The 18317-nt window shown below is 44.1% G+C and overlaps 1 protein-coding gene across 1 annotated transcript in view; it reads left to right on the top strand.

Moving 5' to 3' along the window:
- Positions 1-15063, top strand: part of LOC106583067 (ATP-dependent 6-phosphofructokinase, muscle type) — a 15513-nt gene extending 450 nt beyond the window's left edge. Inside the window, exons 3-23 of the mRNA XM_014166849.3 lie at positions 3100-3173; positions 4125-4202; positions 4964-5153; positions 5553-5718; positions 5811-5855; positions 6086-6194; positions 6354-6449; positions 6926-7018; positions 7236-7361; positions 7453-7517; positions 7610-7673; positions 7840-7986; positions 10012-10082; positions 10280-10367; positions 11204-11356; positions 12148-12312; positions 12437-12498; positions 12633-12744; positions 13588-13687; positions 14004-14109; positions 14451-15063. Coding sequence (XP_014022324.1) covers positions 3100-3173; positions 4125-4202; positions 4964-5153; positions 5553-5718; positions 5811-5855; positions 6086-6194; positions 6354-6449; positions 6926-7018; positions 7236-7361; positions 7453-7517; positions 7610-7673; positions 7840-7986; positions 10012-10082; positions 10280-10367; positions 11204-11356; positions 12148-12312; positions 12437-12498; positions 12633-12744; positions 13588-13687; positions 14004-14109; positions 14451-14604 — 2264 coding nt within the window. The 3' untranslated portion in view covers positions 14605-15063. The remainder of the gene's footprint in view (positions 1-3099; positions 3174-4124; positions 4203-4963; positions 5154-5552; positions 5719-5810; positions 5856-6085; positions 6195-6353; positions 6450-6925; positions 7019-7235; positions 7362-7452; positions 7518-7609; positions 7674-7839; positions 7987-10011; positions 10083-10279; positions 10368-11203; positions 11357-12147; positions 12313-12436; positions 12499-12632; positions 12745-13587; positions 13688-14003; positions 14110-14450) is intronic.
- The last annotated feature ends 3254 nt before the right edge of the window (positions 15064-18317 follow it).

Here is an 18317-nt window from a genome sequence, read left to right as displayed (position 1 = left end):
CAGGTGGCTGAGTCAGGCCAGAGTAATATCAGTCTTTGGGAACAGTTCCCATTCGCATGAGGCAGCAGCAAACTGTGAGATGTTTTACTTCAGGTCAACAATTCCCATAATTCACGCGCAGAGCTCTCAGAGGCTCTCATGGAATTTGGAGTTGTGAAACAATAGAGTATAGGGAGTTAAAGTAAGAAGTGATTTGTAAATATAATTTGTGTTCAAAGTCATGGCTGTACTTCAGGGTGATGCATAGACTGACTACTACAGAAATGCATTGATTTTTGTTCAAAGTGAAATGTGTCACAGCACATATGTACTGTATCAACTTATAGAAAACATGCCTCTTATTCTTGTGGTTTGAAGTCCAACTGTTGACAGGGTGGTTCAGTCACAGTTACAGCCACACAGTTTGCCACACCCACTAACACAGCCAAATAAACTGTAATGATTGTGGAAGGAGGAGTTCTGATATTAAAATGAAATGTTGTCACACTGTTTGAACATATGAAATGTATTACATGTATTACATGGCACGTAAAGACCCCTCTCGGTTGTCATCAAGATATCTTATCACATGGAAAGGGCAACGTGAAATCTTCCATCCAAGGTTGCCAGGGTCACCGGAGTATTCGCACTTGTTCACTACTCCCCACAAATTAAAAATCATTGGATTGGTGTAGGCATGGCTAGAGGGAGTTTCCATAAACCAGTCATTTTGTTTTAAATCAATCAATGGAAGAGAACAAGTACACACTTCAGGAGAAAGGAAAGATTATTAGGACGTCCCAGAAGCCTTCCCCCTGACCTTTAGCTGGATGGTAAATACCTCCCCTTGGAACTTTGGGATGTCTGCCGCTGACCACATATGACCATATGTCAGGGAGCTGTCTGTCTGTCTGAACTTTACATCGTTATGGAGCTGGGTGGCTCTTGTCGGCTAGACATTAATCCAAGGTTCTCTCTTTCTGTTTTTAAATTTATTCTATTTCTAGACACCCTGGCTGCTCTGTTCTTTAAATATTCACCCGTATCTTTATCTTTCCTCTTTCCCTCTCTTTCCCTCACCTCTCATTCCCTCTCAATCTCTCAGTGTCTGTTGGAGGGGAGTAATTTTAGAGGGGTGACCTTTCTGTCATATGACATGGAGAGGTGGAGGAGGAGGAATAGTGAAGTGTGCCACCCTATCCCTCCTCTATCCTCTCCCTCCTCTTCCACCTATCTTTTTACTCCATGCATGTTGAAAGGGGAGACACTCTTGCCACCTCAACAGACACACTATCCACATGTGTTGCCTTTTAGACTGGAGCTGGTATATTGAGACAATGAGCTGGTAAAATGCACCTCTCTCCCCTGTCTCCATGTCCCTCCTGTCTGTCCTGTCTGCCTTACTCTCCCTGTCTGCCTTGTCTGCCCTGACAGTTCAGTGACACAGAGACATAGGCAGTTACATTCCAACTACATGCCCAGGAGAGCTTAAAAGTGCATTGTCATTCCAATTGTGTGAATGTGACAGGAGAGCTCTTCAGTGTTCCACTATGCTATGGTTCCTCTTAGTCATACATGACGATCAGGGGCCCAAGTTATTCCTGACCATGTGAACTCACAGGCAAGCCCTACACGGGCATGCATTTTAAGCCTGAACCCTACCCTCTGGACCCTAGAACATGATTATCATCATGATCGGGTACATGTACATGCTTATTTGATGTTCAGTAAAATCAAAACAAATTAGACGAGTCTGTTAAGAATGAAGTGATAGAGTAAAGAGATACCAGCTGTTGTGAGGGTTAAACCTTGTCTGGGGTCCTGAACTGTTATTTAGCCCATTTAGCTTCTATATAAACCAGTCACTCTGGTACTACTGTGGCTGGCCCCTGGTGTTTCCTATATACACTGAACAAAAATATAAACACAACATGTAAAGTGTTGGTCCGATGTTTTATGAGCTGAAATAAAAATTCCCAGAAATTGTCTCTAAGCACAAAAATAGTATTTCTCTCAAATGTTGTGCACAAATTTGTTTACATCCCTGTTGGTGAGCATTTCTCCTTTGCAAAGATAATCCATCCATCTGACAGGTGTGGCACATCAAGAAGCTGATTAACATGATGATCATTACACAGGTGCACCTTGTGCTGGGGACAATGAAAGGCCACTCTAAAATGTGCAGTTTAGTCACACAACACAATGCCACAGATCTCTTGAGGGAGCATGCAATTGGCTTGCCGACTGCAGGAATGTCCACCAGAGCTGTTGCCAAAGAACTCAATGTTAATTTCTCTACCATAAGCCATTTTAGAGAATTTGGTAGTACATCGAACCGGCCTCACAACCTCAGACCACGTGTATGGCGTTGTGTGGGCGATGATTTTCTGATGTTGTGAACTGATTCCCTCATGTTGGCGTTGGGGTTACAGTATGGTATGGACAGGCATTAGCCAGGGACAACGAACACAATTGCATTTTATCAATGGCAATTTCAATGCACAGAGATACTGTACCATCCTCATCCTGAGGCCCAAGGATCTGTACACAATTCCTGGAAGCTGAAAATGTCCCAATTCTTCCATGGCTCGCATACTCACCAGACATGTCACCCATTGAACATGTTTGGGATGCTCTGGATTGACGTATACAACAGTGTATTCCAGTTCCCGCCAATATCCAGAAACATCGCACAGCCATTGAAGAGGAAAGGGACAACATTCCACAGGCCATAATAAACAGCCTGATCAACTATATGTGAAGGAGACATGTCGCATGAGGCAAATGGTGTTCACACCAGATACTGACTGGTTTTCTGATTCATGCCCCTACCTTTTATTTTAAGGTAACTTTGACAAACATATGCATATCTGTATTCCCAGTCATGTGAAATCCATAGATTAGAATTTATTTAAATTGACCAATTCTCTGTAACTCAGTAAAATCTTTGAAATTGTTGCATGTTGCGTTTATATTTTTGTTCAGTATAATTATGCATATGTAAAGTTTGTAGCACACAGCATGAAAGCTTAATCACACTGTGTTGTGCGTCATAGTTCAAAACCACCTGTGCAGGTGGGACTGTGTCAGTGATGTTTAAACAACCATTCTGTGCTACAGGTATGAATGCTGCTGTGAGGGCCACAGTCAGAATGGGCATCTACACTGGGGCCAAGGTCTACTTCGTTCATGAGGTTAGTACCTGACTTGTATCCACCCCATCTCATCTACTATTTCATGTTACCCACACTCTATTATAGTCTATAGCTGTTAAAGGTCCAATGCAGCCATTTTTATCTCAATATCAAATAATTTCTGGTTAACAATTAAGTACCTCGCTGTGATTGTTTTCAATTAAAATTGTGAAAATAAACAAAAATAATTTTAGCAAAGAGCAATTTCTCAAGCAAGAATTTTGCTGAGACTGTCTGGGAGGGGTCTGAGTGGGGAGGGGAAAACTGAAAACTAGCTGTTATTGGCAGAAAGGTTTGGAACTCTTTCTTATTGATCTATTAACTAATTAACCACCTGGTGATGTCACCAGGCAGGCAAAAACTCCATCCCACCACAACAGGCTGACATTTCAGGCAGTCTTCTCAAAAAGCTCATACAATAAAAGGGCATTATCATAATTTTCACAATTTCACATTGTTATTGCAACCTCATAGTGTGGAAAATGAAATATAGAGGACCAGTCAAAAGTTTGGACACACGTACTCATTCAAAGGTTTTTCTTTATTTGTACTATTTTCTACATTGTATAACAATAGTGAAGACATCAAAACTATGAAATAACACATATAGAATCATGTAGTAACCAAAAAAGTGTTAAACAAATCAAAATATATTTTATATTTGAGATTAATTGACTTAATGTGATTGCCCCGAGATTAAGTGATTGCCCAGAGATTCCACCTACCTGGTGTCTCAAGTTTGAATCAATCCCTGATTAGAGGGGATGGGATGTAAACCAGCAGTGCTAAGACCCCCAAGAACTGGATTTGAGAAAGGGCGATGCTACTTTCAATTTTCCATGCCTGTAACCTTAACGTAAAGGTCTGTCAGAAAAGCCACCTCAGTTACCCTGGGTTTCACCTTAGATACTTCCACGACTGTGAGTGACAGGTTTGTGTCTTCATCTCCAGGGTTACCAGGGTCTGGTGGATGGAGGTGACAACATCAAACTTGCCACCTGGGAGAGTGTGTCTATGATGCTGCATCTGGTGAGCACACATATTGTATACAGTATACACACACACACACACACACACACACCCATACAAAATCACATGCATAGACAAAAAGCATGCTTGCACACATTCACACACATTCACATGCACATGCATTCACAGACACACATACATATAGACACACAGACACTCCCAAAAACATGCAAGCACATGCATGACACATACATACGCATGTGCACACACACAAACTCACTCTCTCTCCAATTACCTCCACCCTCACACTGTCTTGAGCTCTCCTTAGTTCCTGACCAAATGTAACCTTTCAGTGAAGGACGTGGAATCTGTCCTCTGTAACTCAAGCTGGTCCTAGATCAGTGACCCTCTGGCCAGGAGGAACTCATCAAATGCCAGAGTTCACTGGATTTAATGGGCTTCCATTCTCTCTCTTTTCTCTCTGTCTGGCTCTCTCTATTTCTCTCTCTCCTTCCTTATCTTTCTCCCTCATTCCTTCTCTCTCTCTCCCTCTCTTTTTGTGTTTTTTTTAGTAATGAGGATGGCTCATTAAAGTAAGACAAAAAGTTTCTCCCTCTCTCTCACACATACACACACACACACTATATTCATGAACCACAATCTCTCACCCCCCTCTGCCTATAACCCACATCCTTTCCTTCTCTACTTCCTCCTCCATCTCTCCCTCTTTTTTAGCCCAACTGAATGTGTTCTGTTGGCAGACTATGTGGGTTCTGTTTGTGTCATCCACTGATCCCGCCCCCTCTACTGTCTCTTCTCAGGGTGGAACTGTGATTGGCAGTGCCCGCTGTATGGACTTCAAAGAGAAGTGGGGGCGTCTGAAGGCCGCCTGCAACTTGGTCAAACTGGGCATCACCAATCTGTGTGTGATCGGCGGTGATGGTAGCTTGACTGGTGCCAACCAGTTCCGTACAGAGTGGAGCGAGCTGCTGGCTGACCTGACAAAAGCGGGTGAGATACCTGGGCCACCAACAAGACTACATTACCCAGCAACCTTCACTCAAAAGCAACTACTATAAAACATCATGTAACCCACTACTACAACCAGTCATGTTTTAGATTATCCTAAGAGGAGGGGATTAGGTCATAATTCCTTATGATCTAAAAGCCAAAACTGATCCATATGTGGCTCCTTATAGTGTACTTTAATGCCTCTTTGTGGACCCAAGTCATTTATCCAAAGTGACTTACAGTAGTGCTTGCATTTATTTTCAAATGGGTGGCCCCAGCTGGCATCAAGCCCACGACCTGGGTGTTGCAAGGGCTATGTTCTACCAACTGAGCCACACAGGACCACAAGTAGTGTATTAAATGTGAGAGTTGACTGCTAGTTTGTGTGTCTACCACCAGGAAAGATCTCAGCGGAGGAGGCTAAGCGTTCTTCTCATCTGAACATCGTGGGCATGGTGGGCTCTATCGACAACGACTTCTGTGGCACTGACATGACCATCGGCACTGACTCTGCCCTGCACCGCATCATAGAGGTGGTGGACTCCATCACGACTACTGCACAGAGGTACACACACAACACACACACACACACACACACACCAATATTAAGTCATTTGTGAACATGAGTAAATCTCTTTCACTTATTTCTGTTGACAGTCACCAGAGGACCTTTATCCTGGAGGTGATGGGCAGACACTGCGGGTGCGTGCCTGCCTGTGTGTGTGTGTGGTGTGTGTGTGTGTGTGTGGTGTGTGTGTGTGTGTGTGTGTGTGTGTGTGTGTGTGTGTGTGTGTGTGTGTGTGTGTGTGTGTGTGTGTGTGTGTGTGTGTGTGTGTGTGTGTGTGTGTGTGTGTGTGTGTGGGCCTGCGTACGTGCGTGTGTGCATCTGTGCGTGCCTGTGTGTGTATTAACATTGCTCTCTGTCTCCACAGCTACCTGGCCCTGGTGACTGCTCTGGCCTGTGGTGCTGACTGGGTGTTCATCCCAGAAATGCCCCCAGAGGAAAACTGGGAGGAACATTTGTGCAAAAGATTGATTGCGGTACCACACCTCCTGTCCTTCTCCCTCTATCCCTCTATTCTTCTATCCCTCAATCCTTTCTCCACCTCTTCTGATTGAGCCTCTCTTTATCTCTTTGTCCCTCTCTCTTCCTCATATACTAACACACAAAACAACGCTCTCTCTCCGTCTCTCTCTCAGCAAAGGGGACGTGGTTCTCGTCTTAACGTCATCATTCTGGCAGAGGGAGCCCAGGACCGTAACCAGAAACCCATCACCTGTGACCAAGTCAAAAATGTGAGATATGACATCCCCCAGTCAGTAGAAGCTGGCCATAACCTCTGAAACAGGCTGAGATGGCGGTGATGAAGAGGGCTTGCGTATTGCTACTTCCTGCTCTACTTTTCTTTTTTATGGCCCATTTTTTTATTATTACTTGCTTGCTATACTTATGTAAAAACATTAATTCTATTCTACCGAACCATTTACTTTATGTTCGTTTTCTTATCTTTTCTTATTTCTTATTGTTTTTGCATTGTCCAGAAGGAACCTGCAAGTAAGCATTTCGTTGGATACCATGTGCATCCCGTATATACAGTATGACTAATAAAACTTGAAACGTGGCCCAAATGGCATTTTATTCCCAATATAGAGAATAGGGTGCCATTTGGGACGCAGCCACAGATTCCCTAATGGTTAAGGTTATAACGGGCTAGCGTAATGTGATCTGACAGAGGACTGATGCTGTAATCTCTCTGTGTCACTCTATACAGCTGGTATCCAAGAAACTTGGCTTTGACACCCGTTCCACAATCCTGGGACACGTACAGAGAGGTGGCACCCCCTCTGCTTTTGACAGAATCCTGGTAATCCATCTGTCTGTCACCACTTTGTGTCTGTCAATCAGTCTGTCTGTGCCTGTATTATTTTCACTCTGCTGTCTAATCTTTCTTGACCTTCAGGGTCATTATATAGTGTAATGTTCCTGTAATGATAATCAACCCTTTATTCATGAATTAATTAATTATCTCTCTCTCTCTCTCTCTCTCTCTCTCTCTCTGTCTCTCTCTCTCTGTCCCCCAGGGTAGCAGGATGGGTGTGGAGGCTGTGATGGCTCTGTTGGAGGCCACCCCAGAAACCCCAGCCTGTGTTGTCAGTCTTTCTGGGAACATGGCCATCAGGCTGCCTCTCATGGAGTGTGTCCAAGTGGTGAGCTATACACCTATTATCTACTGAGAGTTCCATTTCCTTTAACTCTAACATTTTCATTCTCTCCTCGCTCCATTACTCTTTCTCTCAGACTAAAGATGTGACCGTAGCCATGACTGAGGGGAGATTTGAAGATGCTGTAAAGCTCAGGGGAAAGTGAGCCTTTTACTTGGCTTCTTTTATTCCTTCTTTATTTGCGCTTCGAGATAAAAACCGTTGGTCATTTTCTTTTCACTGTCTGTTTGTAGGAGCTTTCAGAATAACTGGGACACATACAAAATGCTGGCTCATGTGACCCCCCCAGAAATGAAGGTGAGTAACAGCAGCATTTTCTTTTTCTTGCTGTCTTGGTCACGTGTTTGGGCAACTGGTGGTACATTTGAAGGCATTATAGGACTTTTTCCCCACAGTGTAGTTCTTCTAATCATGTTGCGCCCAAAATACATCCTCTCTCTCTCTCCTGTTCTCCCACTCTCAGAGCAACATCAACATTGCCATTATAAATGTTGGCGCCCCCTGTGCTGGGATGAATGCAGCAGTGCGTGCAGCTGTCAGGGTCGGTATCATCCAGGGACACCAGATGCTAGCTGTACATGACGGCTTTGACGGCCTGGCTAACGGACAGGTGGGTCATTCCACCTGAGGATTTCTTGTAGTGGACAACTTGTTCAAGCTGTTAGGAGTCACTGGGTGCATCCCAATAATATCTCCTATCTCTTGAAGGGTGTACTCCTTCACTACTTCCCACAAATCCTAGGGCCCGATTCCAATTTAGGAAATGATGTCTTTCTTACACACACCTTTCCTATGCACTTCTCAGTAGTTGGTATTCAGACTTACCTTATGAACGCATGTAATGGGCTTTGCAGGCGTGGTTCCCTTGCACACGCTGAATACATTTAATTCAAGTGCTGAAATCCCTTCCACTTGCTGGCAAACAGATTTTCTCGTTGAGTTTTCATTCAATAACATTTTCAGTACATTTATCTTAAGCCATCCCTTTAAATACGGTGTACCTTTTAGTTATAATTTTGTCAACAGACTCACTAGAATATATGGAGCGAACGGGTTCTGAGTATTAGGGCTCAATGAAGGAAAGCCATCTAAATATATGCAGATTCATCTCCGTTTCAGCATCAATTGGCGGGGAAAAATGTTTTAGTGTACCATAGTAGGCTATACCCTCGTTTGTTGCCTGCGCTAACTAAGGAACTATGTGATGACACGGCCAAGTATTGCGCCATGTGTCAGGTTCAAACTGTCACGGCTTGGTCTGCGCTCCGATCCATAACCATTTAATTAGCCTACATGTGTTTTTTTATATTATCAACTTTATTAATGATCCTCAGCAACAACCACATGGCCATGACGGCGTTTACAGAGGAAGCAAATGAAGGTGAACGAAACAATGGAATTAAATGGAATGATAATGCAGTCTATACCATCTGAAGAGAACTAACAGTAAATTAGCAGTTGAATATGTGTTGTTATTAAGCCTACTGACAGTCGATACTGATACTGGCTAATATTCAACATGATAGAAATAGGAAGCAGAGAAAGTCAGGGTAGTCTATAATTAAGACAATCCAGAGTGCCCATCCCTCCAACTTAAAAGGCCATACAATTAAAATGGCACAGCATTTCATAAACTTTACTGAAAGAAAGTTGATATGTTGATATGCTTTAGTTTACTGCCATATGACTGGTTTCACATTTGTCTCCAGCCATTAGAAGGTAAAATATATCTATAACAAGTGTCATTTATATTTACAATTCCCTTATCCAAACAGATTACTAATTTACCCATCTCTTTTCAATAGCTCTTATCAAGTTATAAATTACAGTGCATGGAGAATGGTGTTATTTATATTGTAGGTCAGAATACGGTGTATCTGTACACACACCTCCACCACACCTTCATTTATTTGATCCCAACCAAAATGAATAGCAGGTGAATAGCACGCTATTCTTAAGTTCATGGTCAGAATACGCTGTGGTAAACCGTAGGGTGTTGGGTTGAGCATGCAGAGATTGACACAGAGACAGGGAGGCTTTAGTCCGAAAAAACTACTTTACTAAGACAGAAAATAAACATAACAAAGAAAATCACTTCGGTTTGGCTCGGTCCTTCTTCTCTACTGTGGCTTGATGCCGGTCTCTCCCCGTTCTCTCTCGCGGTGTTCCACCGTGCTCCTTTTATTTGGCCTCCACAGCTGGTTGGAACTTTCCTCTAATTACCTCCACTTAGAGCTGTCTGTATCGGGGTGCCCAGCTCCCGTATTCCCAGCAGAAGGAGCCAATGTCGCCTCACGTACCTCCCCTCTATTACCATCCCCCGGGGTAGACCTCCTGGGATACCACAACGCATAGAGAGAAAAGTGCATAAAAAGGGAATTACATTCCATTTACACACGCTTAACTCGGGTCAGAATCGGGGCCTTAAAGCATTGGATTGGTGGAGGCCTGGGCTAGTGGAGGTTTCTACCATTTTCTTATACTAATCATTTCCTTTAAATTCAGCGAAGGGAAGTGAACTAGTGACATCATCAGGAACATCAGTTCATTGCCAAGTTGTTGCACAGCTCATCACAAATGACACATGTGCACATGCACAAACATACCATACTCATCTCTCTTTCCTCTTCTCCAGATTGAGCCTATCATCTGGGCTCAAGTGGGTGGATGGACTGGGAAGGGAGGGTCCAATCTCGGTACCAAGAGGTGAGACATCTCCACAGAGCACACACACCCGTATGTAGGGCCTCAAGGTCTTCCTGACCATGTGACCTGTCCAGGAAAAGCTAAAAGTCACGTGTTTAGGATGAACCCAGGGCCCTAATTATAGGAATAGAAGCCTCTGTTGACAGATTAACCAGATGGTCACATTTAACTCTCTGTTTCTCCTCTCTGGTGTGAAGACACCTGCCAGGTAAAAACATTGAGCAAATCAGCCTGAACATTACCAAGTTCAACATCCATTCTCTGATCATCATCGGAGGCTTTGAGGTGAGGATCGAGGGGTTGGATTAGAGAGAGTGTTATGATGGTTAACTGGCACTTCATGACACTTCATAGAATCGGTCAAAGTATAAGTGTAAAAATATTCTTGATTGAACATATTCATTAAACATAAGCACTATAGTTGACAAACTATTAGTATCATGAATATTGTCATGTCTGTTGATGCTGTCGGGTTCACCTAGGGGTCATGATAAGGGTTGTACCAAAATGTTTGATGTATTAGAACAATTGATTATTCTTATGTTGTATTAATAGAAGGATAGGGGTTATAAGACCCTAGGGTCCTAGACTACAGATTAACAATATATATTCATCGTAGAGGTTTAGTATTCCACAATTGTTTTTTAGTTCTCTCTCTCTTTCTTATAAAAAGGCCCCTCTGAGAATGTGTGACTGAGACAGAACTCTGCAGGGGAGTGAAAGAGATAAGACTAGTCAAACATTCCACAATAAATCAACTTTGGGGAGTGGACGTTTACTGCTAGGTTTTAGATAACACTAAAAGTCATTGTTTATATAGGTTGGTAGGCAGGGTTTTGGTCTCAGGAGTAAAAAGGTAATGACGTAGGTAGTGACATCACCAGGCTAGACTGAGGGTGTAACAAAACTACTGGAGACTTTTTGTTTGATGCAGAACTTACTCTGAAACATGCGCTATGTTCCTGATTGTCACCTTCTTTCTGCAATTGCTTTTTGAATGATTTAATTAAAGATATTGTCATAATGCTAATTTCACCAATGAGCCAATGATTGACAAGGAGGAAAGGAACGAACCCTAACAAAGCCTAATCCAGATGTTGATGCCGTTGTCTCCTTGTCAGGCGTATCTGGGTGGTCTGGAGCTGGTGACAGCCAGGGAGATGTACGAGGAGCTTTGTATCCCCATGGTGGTCATTCCCGCCACCGTCTCTAACAATGTTCCCGGATCGGACTTCAGCATCGGAGCTGACACCGCCCTTAACACCATCACCATGGTCAGACATATCCTGATGCTTTGTCACTTTACCCTGCCTTTATGTACATATCTACCTCAAATACTTCATACCTCTGCACATTGATCTGGACATTGATCATCTGACAAATAACATTTGATTTGACACACACACACACACACACGATGTACCCCAGATACACACACACTGTACCCCAGATACACACATGCAGGCACACACACACACACACACACACACACACACACACACACACACACACACACCCCCGCACACACGCGCTGTACCCCAGATACACACACACTGTACCCAAGATGCACACACACACACACACACACACACACACACACACTGTACCCAAGATACACACACGCAGGCAAACACACACACACACACTGTACCCCAAATACACACATGCAGGCAAACACACACACACACACACACACACTGTACCCCAGATACACACACACTGTACCCAAGATACACACATGCAGGCACACACACACACACACACACACACACACACACACACACACACACACACACACACACACACACACACACACACACACACACACACACTGTACCCAAGATACACACATGCAGGCACACACACACACACACACACACACACACACACACACACACACACACACACACACACTGTACCCCAGATACACACATGCAGGCACACACACACACACACACACACACTGTACCCCATACACACAAAGGTTTAAATACACATATGACAATACCCAGACACACATCTCTCCTCATACTTGCCCCTCTCTTTCTCTTCTTTCTTCTGTCAGACTTGCGACAGGATAAAGCAGTCTGCTGCTGGCACTAAGAGGAGAGTGTTCATCATTGAGACCATGGGGGGATACTGTGGCTACTTAGCAACCATGGCTGGCTTGTCATCTGGGGCAGATGATGCCTACATCTATGAAGAGCCTTTCCATATCCGTGACCTAGAGGTCAGAGGCTACACGCAGAATAACAAAGATGGATGGATTATGTGGTATACTTCAGACACATCCCAAAAAATGGGGACCCTGGGCTGTTGAATCATGGTTTTACTGTTGTATTGTTTTACTGCAGCTGAACGTGGAGCATCTGATAGAAAAGATGAAGACCTCAGTGAAGAGAGGCCTCATTCTCAGGTGGGTGTGCTCTCCTCAAAAACACATCCTTGCCTGATATCCCTCAGACATTATCATTCTCTTGTTTCTCTTGTTACTACAACTAACAAATGATGGATTGTCTTATAATAATATCGCCCTCCTCCTGCCCACAGGAACTCTAATGCCAATGAGAACTACACCACACAGTTCCTCTACAACCTGTACTCAGAGGAGGGAAAGGGCACGTTCGACTGCAGGATGAATGTCCTAGGACACATGCAGCAGGTCTGATGGACGCTTCTTCTAGCTGTTTCATGGACTCAACTCTAAACCTGTAGCTAATATTTCTGAAGTAATATAAGGATATAATATATATATATATAGGTCCATTATCTTTTCCACATACTTTATATCCGGTTTTAGTTAATACCGAAAGCATTTTTTGCCATCCCTAAAGTGTTTTGTACACTGAGTTCCTAATATTGAGTTGCACCCCCTTTTGCCCTCAGAACAGCTTCCTTTCGTCGGGCATGGACTACACAAGGTGTCGAAAGCGTTCCACAGGGATGCTGGCCCATGTTGATTCCAATGCACAGTTATGTCAAGTTGGCTGGATGTCCTTTGGTTGGTGGAACATTCTTGATACACACGAAAACTGTTGAGTGTGAAATCCCAGGCAGCGTTGTAGTTCTTGACACACTCAAACTGGTGTGCCTGGCACCAACTACCATACCCTGTTCAAAGGCACTTAAATCTCTTGTCTTGCCCATTCACTCTTTGGTGCTCTTTGGTGCATTCCTTCTTTAACCTTTCTCCTCCCCTTCATCTACACTGATTGAAATGACATCAATAAGGGATCATAGCTTTCACCTGGATTCACCTGGTTAGTCCATGTCATAGAAAGAGCTGGTGTTCTTAATGTTTTGTACACTCAGTGTATATATTATATTTTTTGGAATCAATTTATGTATATGCTCATATGGGAATACCTCTCTCTCACGATCTATCTATCTCTCTCTCTCTCTCTCTCTCTCTCTCTCTCTCTCTCTCTGTCTCTCCGTCTCTCTGTCTCTCTGTCTCTCTCTAACTCTGTCTCTCTGTCTCTCTCTAACTCTGTCTCACCACCAGGGTGGAACCCCCACTCCCTTTGACAGGAATTTCGGTACTAAGATGGGATCCAAGTCTGTCCTGTGGCTGACTGACAAGCTGAAGGAGTGCTACAGACACGGTGAGGATCATTGACACGCTGGACCAAATGTCTTCAAGCAGATGGAATTGAGTTCATTTATTCGATCACCTCAATACTTTTTCCATCAAGAAGAACAATGTCTTCATAACTTGCTCTCTACAATGCATTTACATAGATTCATGACCTTCTGTGCCCACTACCCCTGGCCTGGTCCTAGATAGGTGTTTAATCCAACTCCTCTGACTACTGTTGTCCTGCCATGAGACAGGAGCTGGATAAATCCCATACAAACAGGTCTGGGATAAGCCAGGCTACTGCCCACCTATACTGATACTGGCCCTCTTTGTGTCCCCAGGTCGTATCTTTGCCAACATGCCAGACTCTGCCTGTGTGCTGGGCATGAAGAAGAGATCCCTGGTCTTCCAGCCCCTGGCTTCCCTCAAGGACGACACTGACTTTGAGTAAGTCCTAGTCATCCCTCTGTTTCCACACTTCCTTCTCTTTCTCTCCTCCTTCTCCCTCCTGTTTGTGACTATTCTTTATGTGTTCCACATTGAGTTCAATGTTTAGTTGAAAGTGCTGTTGTCTGGAAGTCTGTGCCAATCCATTTAGAACCATTAAATGTTTCTTTGAACAGATTGCTCACAGAAAGCCAGCCCAGGTTCCTTCTAGCATTTCCCTTGTTATTTTTCCTCTATTTCCTGTTTTCTTCCTCTGATCCCTTTGTCCTCCTCACTCCCCTCTTCCACCACCCTGTCTTCTCTCTCCTCCCTCATTCCACTCTTCCCTCCTCCCTCCATAGGCACCGTATCCCAAAGACAGAGTGGTGGCTGAGGCTAAGGCCCATCCTGAAAATCCTGGCCAAATATGACACTGTGGAAATGGACACCTCTGAGGTGGCTGCCATGGAGCACGTCATCAAGAAGACAGGCCTAGTCAAGGGGGGCAAAATGTAAACAAACAAATAAACATACATATAAACACAACCTCACATAAACACATACATACCGACCCTTAGTATTGCATCTCGGCCCACCCACTCCTATGAAGAGAAAGGGATGGTAACAGTCAACCATTCAGTCAACAGTTGTATGTAGCATCTCAGTGTAGTCCTAGTGGTTATGAGGAAGAGACTGTACATACAGTTTGTTGTGTGGAGCTTTGAACTGTTCTACATCGCAGAAGTCATTCTACACCATTCTGCAGAAACCCTGCTACAATACTGTGCAGATCTCTCAGTCGAGTCAGTCTAACACTTTTATCTCAAAGCCACAAAAACACTCTCGGTGTGCTGTTTCCTATGTCTGGCTCACTGCTTTCTCCCCTGTTTGTATGGCAGACCACTTTACAAAATGAAGACTTCTTTCTTGCATTGAAACTGAACTAGGATATGTAATAAAACTCTGCTTCATTTCTGGAGGTTTTATTCGTTTTTTGCTACACACATGACATGATGAAAGATAATGTCAAATGTACTATGTTTAATGAATATCAAATATTTAGTGATAAAAGGTTAACAATGTATTGCATAGAAAATGTGACCAATTTTGTGGGGCTTTTTATCACAATAACTTACATTGTCTTTTATTAAAATATGCCTAATAGGCTGACTAAGTACAGCCAACCCCAATAATACAATTGTTATGCATTTAGTAATTGAACAAATATCAAAATGTAAGGTATGGGTTCAAAAATGCTGAAAACGCTAAATGGTCTTAGGCTGATTGGAAACAATGATGATGACTGACAGAAGAGATGAAGACCGTGGCACCTGCTAGTGCAAGGTCTCCTGATTTCTATGAGTCATGAAGCTTAACCATGACCATTTCCCTCTTTACTCTTTCTTCTTCAGTTACAAATGTTATAAAGTGTACCAAACATGTGTGTAAAGTGTGTGTGTGTACACAATATGATGACCTCTATGTAACTACAGGTAGTCTCCCAGCCAGTCAGAAAAGTTGCACTAAGTAATCTGAAGTCTGTGGTTTGTGCTAGTCAACGTCTGCTACATTTCAGAGCCAGACAGCTCAACTTCCTTCCCAGAACATCTGCTGTGTGTGTATGTGTGACAGAGAGAGAGAAAGAGCGCATATCTTGGATGAGGCCCATAGATATGGGGCTGTAATGCCCAAAAGCCAAGTTCAAAGCAGGCCTTGAAATGTATGAGTGTAATATATGTAAAGTAGGTGGATGAGTAGCTTTTTTTTAAACGTTGGGTATAGTTGTGGATGAGTAAGTACACTGAACAAAAATATAAATGCAACATGCAACAATTTCAAAGATTTTACTGAGGAAATAAGTCAATTTAAATAAATTCATTAGGCCCTAATCTATGGATTTCACATGACTGGGAATACAGATATGCATCTGTTGGTCAAAGATACCTTACAAACAAAATGTAAGGGGGCCTCCCGAGTGGCACAGCGTTCTAAAGCACTGCATCTCAGTGCTGGAGGCGTCACTAGAGACCTGGGTTTGATCCCAGGCTGTATCACAATCGGCTTTGATCGAGAGTCCCATAGGGCGGCGCACAATTTGTCCAGGGTTTTCCGGATTAGGGGATGGTTTGGCCGTGGGGCTTTACTTGGCTCATTGCGCTCTAGCGACTCCTTGGGGCGGGCCGGGCGCCTGTAGGCTGACCTCGGTTGTCAGTTAAACAATGTTTCCTCCGACACATTGGTGCGGCTGGCTTCCGGGTTAAGCGGGCGGGTGTTAAGAAGTGCGGTTTGGCGGGTCATGTTTCGGAGGATGGATGACTCGACCTTCGCCTCCCGAGCCCGTTGGGGATTTGCAGCGATGAGACAAGATCGACATTGGGGAGAATATACAACAACAACAAAAATAAAATAAATACAAATAAGTTGTGGATCAGAAAACCAGTCAGTGTCTGGTGTGACCACCATTTGCCTCATGTAACGCGACACATCAAATCAAAGTGTATTTGTCACGTGCGCTGAATACAACAGGTGTAGACCTTACAGTGAAATGCTTCCTTACAGGCTCTAACCAATAGTGCAAAACTTGCCATGCGGTAGTAGAGAGAACAGTCTATGACTGGGATGGCTGGGGTCTTTGACAATTTTTAGGGCCTTCCTCTGACACTTCCTCTGGTGTAGAGGTCCTGAATGGCAGGCAGCTTAGCCCCAGTGATGTACTGGGCTGTACACACTACCCTCTGTAGTGCCTAGCGGTCAGAGGCAGTGATGCAACCAGTCAGGACGCTCTCGATGTTGCAGCTGTAGAACCTTTTGAGGATCTCAGGACCCATGCCAAATCTTTATAGTTTCCTGAGGGGGAATAGGCTTTGTCGTGCCCTCTTCACAACTGTCTTGGTGTGTTTGGAACATTCTAGTTTGTTGTTGATGTGGACACCAAGGAACTCGAAGCTCTCGACCCGCTCCACTACAGCCCCGTCGATGAGAATGGGGGCGTGCTCGGTCCTCCTTTTCCTGTAGTCCACAATAATCTCTTTAGTCTTGGTTACGTTGAGGGATAGGTTGTTATTCTGGCACCACCCGGCCAGGTCTCTGACCTCCTCCCTACAGGCTGTCTCGTCGTTGTCAGTGATCAGGCCTATCACTGTTGTGTCATCTGCAAACTTAATGATGGTGTTGGAGTCATGCCTGGCCATGCCGTCGTGGCTGAACAGGGAGTACAGGATGGGACTGAGCACGCACCCCTTGGGAGCTCCAGTGTTGAGGATCAGCGTGGCAGATGTGTTGCTACCTACCCTCACCACCTGGGGTTGGCCAGTCAGGTAGTCCAGGATCCAGTTGCAGAAGGAGGTGTTTAATCCCAGGATCCTTAGCTTAGTGATGAGCTTTGAGGGCACTATGGTGTTGAACGCTGAGCTGTAGTCAATGACTAGCATTCTCACATAAGTGTTCCTTTTGTCCAGGTGGGAAAGGGCAGTGTGGAGTGCAATAGAGATTGCATCATCTGTGGATCTGTTTGGGCGGTATGCAAATTGGATTGGGTCTAGGGTTTCTGGGATAATGGTGTTGATGTGAGTCATTACCAACCTTTCAAAGCACTTCATGGCTACGGACGTGAGTGCTACGGGTCTGTAGTCATTTAAGCAGGTTGCATCTCCTTCGCATAGAGTTGATCAGGTTGTTGATTGTGGTCTGTGGAATGTTATCCCACTCCTCTTCAAAGGATGTGCGAAGTTGCTGGATATTTGTGGGAACTGAAACACGCTGTCATACACATTGATCTAGAGAATCCCAAACATGTTCAATGGGTGACATGTCTGGTGAGTATGCAGGCTATGGAAGAAATGTGACATTTTCAGCTTCCAGGAATTGTGTACAGATCTTTTCGACATGGGGCCATGCATTATCATGCTGAAACATGACGTGATGGCGGTGGATGAATGGAACAACAATGGGCCTCAGGATCTCATTACGGTGTCTCTGTGCATTCAAATTTCCATCAATAAAATGTAATTGTGTTCATTGTCCGTAGCTTATACCTGCCCCTACCATAACCCCACCCCCACCATGAGGCACTCTGTTCCCAACGTTGACATCAGCAAACCGCTCACCCACACGCCATACCTGCTGTCTGCCATCTGCCCGGTACAGTTGAAACTGGGATTCATCCACGAAGAGCATAGTTCTCCAGCGTGCCAGTTGCCATTGAAGGTGAGCATTTTCCCATTGAAGTC

The sequence above is a fragment of the Salmo salar genome, chromosome 22, assembly GCF_965601325.2.
Source record: "Salmo salar chromosome 22, fSalSal1, whole genome shotgun sequence".
Taxonomy (NCBI): domain Eukaryota; kingdom Metazoa; phylum Chordata; class Actinopteri; order Salmoniformes; family Salmonidae; genus Salmo; species Salmo salar.
The sequence above is the reverse complement of the archived record's forward strand: the minus strand, read 5'-3'. Positions and strand labels throughout refer to the sequence as shown.